General features: G+C 41.2%; 1 protein-coding gene across 3 annotated transcripts in view; it reads left to right on the forward strand.

The window, feature by feature from the left end:
* LOC103380931 (glutamate receptor ionotropic, kainate 2) overlaps positions 1 to 4680 on the forward strand; it is a 65281-nt gene that overhangs the window by 43918 nt on the left and 16683 nt on the right. For all 3 annotated transcript variants that reach the window (XM_008313073.3, XM_008313074.3, XM_008313076.3), the window contains exons 8-11: positions 282 to 389; positions 880 to 993; positions 1080 to 1286; positions 2082 to 2305. In XM_008313073.3, coding sequence (XP_008311295.2) covers positions 282 to 389; positions 880 to 993; positions 1080 to 1286; positions 2082 to 2305 — 653 coding nt within the window. The remainder of the gene's footprint in view (positions 1 to 281; positions 390 to 879; positions 994 to 1079; positions 1287 to 2081; positions 2306 to 4680) is intronic.

Genomic DNA, 4680 nt, shown 5'->3' on the forward strand with positions numbered 1-4680 from the left:
AGCGCAATGAAGCACATGCATAATGAAGTCTTACCTGTCAAACTTTCTTCTGTTCTCGCTTCCCTTAGCATTCCTTGTTACGTTGTAGTGAGGAAGGAGAGGAGGAGAGGAGGAGAGAGGGAGCCGGCTGGAATTCATAATGGGACCAGACAAAAGTTTTATAGTTAGAGGTTGAGTCGATGTTGCCGAGAAAGACGATGCCTTAAGGTTAATGGAATTAGAGCGGTGAGAGACGAGGGGTTTTTAAAGTTTTTTATTGTGATGTGTTTTATTATTCACAGGCTCACTGGGATGGCCTGACCGGACGTGTTCTCTTCAATAAGACAAACGGACTGAGGACGGATTTTGACCTGGATGTAATCAGTCTGAAAGAGGACGGGCTGGAGAAGGTGACACTGATGTGAACTTGGGTTTGTTTGGGTTTTTTTTCATCAAAGTGTTGTGATCCTGTGGATTGGATCTCGTCCCTGGGTCGTTGATGTATTTGACCTATGTAAGGTCATTTTCACTTGACATCAGACCTGTCAATCAAATCAAATAATTTCTACACGTAAGGACAAAGTAGTTCAGGTCCTGATGTACATGCAAATCATCTAAGAGTTTAAGGACATGAAGAATTCATGAAGGTTAAGGTTAAGGTACAGTTGTTAGTTTATGGTTTGTATAAATGTGGACAAAGCATCTGGGTCAGGCTCCAGTAGGGTGTGCTATAAACACAGTATGGCCTCTATTTGGGCTTAATAGTCACCCGTTTTAAAAATCTAAAGAGCTCAGATTAGCTGCAGGACAAACTGCTAATCTTCATGTTTGAAGGTATTTTATCATCTTAGCTGCTCACAAGTCAAGGTACTAAAACCTGTAACTAAACTGTTTAAACAGATTGGAACGTGGGATCCAAACAGTGGACTGAACATGACAGACACTCACAAGAGCAAGACCTCCAACATTACTGACTCTCTGGCCAACAAGTCTCTGCGAGTGTCTACCATCCTGGTAAACACATCGTCTTCATCATCTTCGTTATCTCAGACATACGCCACCATTCAGAGACCAGATCACTGTGTTTTATCTCTGGGCAGGAGGAACCGTACGTGATGTTCAAGAAGTCGGACAAACCTCTGTATGGAAACGACCGCTTCGAGGGTTACTGCATCGACCTCCTGAGGGAGCTCTCGGCCATCCTGGGTTTCCGCTATGAGGTGCGATTGGTGGAAGACGGGAAGTACGGCACACTGGATGACAGCTCTGGGCAGTGGAACGGCATGGTGCGAGAGCTCATAGATCATGTGAGTCAACACGCAGCGGTTAAACATTTTAAAAACTAAATTAAATGAATGGGTTCCCTTTAGAAACCGCCTTCAGGCTCTGAAAGGAGACGTTCTGTCATTTTTAAAACTATGTTAATAGAAAATGTGTGCCCCTAAAGTGGGACTTAATCAAATTGCTTCCAAAGACAAATGAATGGTTTGGAGTGTTTTCTGAAGTCATGTACAATCTTCTTTTTACACACACACACACACACACAAAGTCGGACAATTGAACATGAAGTAAAAACACTTATCACTGATATTCCTGACAGTTGATTTCAAGTCAACAGACCTGGTTTAAGATGATTAGAAAGCTCCGAGTGCCACCGAGGGCCCCCGAGCTATATATTGAAAACAGCTGCCATTGCAGATCGAACTCGGTGTGATTCTTTTACCAAACAAAAATGTCTCAATGTCTTCTTTGTGTTTTTCATGTGAAATAATAAATGAGCTGTGGGCAGGAAGTGTTCAGCACTGAGGTCTGACCGCAGCTGTGACTGGACAGTGGGTTAATTCAGCAGCTGTTAGTCTAATCTAAACATTACAGTCTCTGTGACTCCACTCTGACACCACCAGAGCCTCCAACATACAACCTGTAATTTCCTAAAAGACTCAGACAGTCAGACCGAACTAACGACCCTGGGCGTTTTCTCAGCTCCGTCACTCGTTGTTCTAATCCACTGAAACAGAAAACAGTCGTCGACAGGAATCAGATTTTAATTTGATTGGTCTGTTGTTTTTTTGTCTCTTTTATTTGTTGTTTTCTGCTCCCAGAAAGCAGACTTGGCAGTGGCTCCTCTGACCATCACCTATGCCAGAGAGAAGGCCATCGACTTTTCCAAACCCTACATGACGCTGGGGATAAGTATCCTGTACCGCAAGCCCAACGGCACCAACCCGGGGGTCTTCTCCTTCCTCAACCCCCTCTCTCCTGATATCTGGATGTATATTCTGCTGGCTTGCTTGGGTGTCAGTTGTGTGCTGTTTGTCATAGCCAGGTAACATGTAAATCCCTCCCTGTCTTTGTTAGTCCTCCTCCTCCTCCTCCTCCTCCTCCTCCTTCTACCTTCCTCCTTCCTCCCAAATCCTCCCTGCCTCCTTGTTTTCATGCTTTCACTGACATAGCCTTTGCTTCCCCGGAGGTGGAGAGGGTAATTCATTCAGTGAAAATCATCAAGCTGTGACTGGTAGAAAAAAAACCACCTCCTGAGAGAAGCAGGCGTCTTTATTCTGAGACCACAGCCGCGGTGCTGATACAGCCTGGAGCAACACAGAGTCTAATGTGATGTAAATATATCACCATAAATGACCAGACCAAGGGCGCTTACATTTGTTCTTTTTACTTTTTTAGTTCTGTTTACTCCTTTACAAATCACATTATTTCACTTCACTTCCTAAAAATGGCTCAAATTTGTCCAGAAATAACGTCAGCTGAGAAAAAATATGTAACGACAGACGAGGCTGAATAAGAAGTTTGGCTTGGAATAACTTAAAGCTAGCAAACTTAGACGGAATGACTTGGTATTAGGTATCCAGAGAATCGGGGTAATATTTAGTCATTTGAGGAATAATCTGGACATAGAGGTGAAAAGATGTTCATTGGAATAAAACTGAAGTTTCACTGAAGGCTGAGGATTTGGAACAATTTGCTGGTACCAGTATCATATAGTCCTAAAGTATTAAAAATGAATAAATACACTAATTTAAAATGGCATAGCTTTTGGCCTAGAATTATGGGTAAATCATGAAGAATGTTAAACTAAGTGTTAGAAAAAAAACAGCATTTTTTTATTTTCTTCTTTTTCCTGATTTGTTTCGGCCCTGGTCAGGATCTCCTCAAATGTTACCGGTGAAATGATCACATGTGAAGCAGCAGCTGTCACCTAAGTTAGCTCAGAATATGCAACACTTCTCTTTCTGCAGTCTGTCAGGGTAAGTCCTTAGCATGGAATTGTTCTTTTTTTTTTCTTTACAGTTTTGGAACTTTTTAATTTGTACCATGTTTTAGTGCCATTACAACAAAAAATGTGTATTTTCTATTTTAGTTTTAAACTCAAAGTTTAACAAAGTCTTCCTGCTCCCTTTGTAATTTTGTTCTATAAATCCCCCTCAAATTCAGATGAAATTATTATTTTCTAGCATGCTAATACACTGCAAATGAGCACAGCCAGAATAAAGCAACGATTTAACACAAAAACTTAGAATATAGTACAAAAAATAAATAATTATATTTTATGAAAACAGTTGTCAGACTGTGGCGTTCACACATGAACCGCAGCCTTTGTCCTGAGAGAAGAAGGAAGAGCAGATCTTTAAAGTCATCTGGACATAGAGGTGAAAAGATGTTCACTGGAATACAACTGAAGTTTCACTGAAGGCTGAGTAATTGAATCCAACATAACAGCTAATGGAGGAAGGGGAGCAGGAAGGAGGAGAAAGGGGGGTGAGGGTGAGGGGGTCTTTTTAGAATTCCAAGTGCAGTTTGTCATGTCCCCTGTGCTGTGTGCGTGAGGAGGTGACCTTACGCCTGCGTGTTCCACATCCTCCTCTTCGTGGAGATGGGTGTGTGGGACACGGCCCACAGGAATACGGCCCAGCTGTAGGCAAAGGTCACACAGAGGAGGTGCTGGTCCTGGTGCATACAGAGCACAGACATGAGGAGAGGGTGTCGTCCTAATTTACACTGCATGTAGTGGACGTACAAGAAACCCAAACTTTGGTTTTTGGGTTTGTTTGGGTTTTTTTTCATCAAAGTGTTGTGATCCTGTGGATTGGATCTCGTCCCTGGGTCGTTGATGTATTTGACCTATGTAAGGTCATTTTCACTTGACATCAGACCTGTCAATCAAATCAAATAATTTCTACACGTAAGGACAAAGTAGTCCAGGTCCTGATGTACATGCAAATCATCTAAGAGTTTAAGGACATGAAGAATTCATGAAGGTTAAGGTACAGTTGTTAGTTTTTGGTTTGTATAAATGTGGACAAAGCATCTGGGTCAGGCTCCAGTAGGGTGTGCTATAAACACAGTATGGCCTATCTATTTGGACTTAATAGTCACCCGTTTTAAAAATCTAAAGAGCTCAGATTAGCTGCAGGACAAATTGCTAATCTTCATGTTTGAAGGTATTTTATCAGCTTAGCTGCTCACAAGTCTTTGGGTTCGTTTGGTTTTTACATGTTTGGTTTTTTTTACATTACAAGATTTCAGTCAAAACTGCAGAAATTAGACCGAAAACTGTTAATGTTATTAAGTATGTAGATGTTTGAGATGAGGCTATATTAGAATCATCAAGTCACATATAAAACAAAAGGGAACATGGATATATATGTATGTGTATATATATATATATATATATATATATATATATAT

The sequence above is a fragment of the Cynoglossus semilaevis genome, chromosome 7 (assembly GCF_000523025.1).
Source record: "Cynoglossus semilaevis isolate Cse_v1.0 chromosome 7, Cse_v1.0, whole genome shotgun sequence".
NCBI classification, from domain to species: domain Eukaryota; kingdom Metazoa; phylum Chordata; class Actinopteri; order Pleuronectiformes; family Cynoglossidae; genus Cynoglossus; species Cynoglossus semilaevis.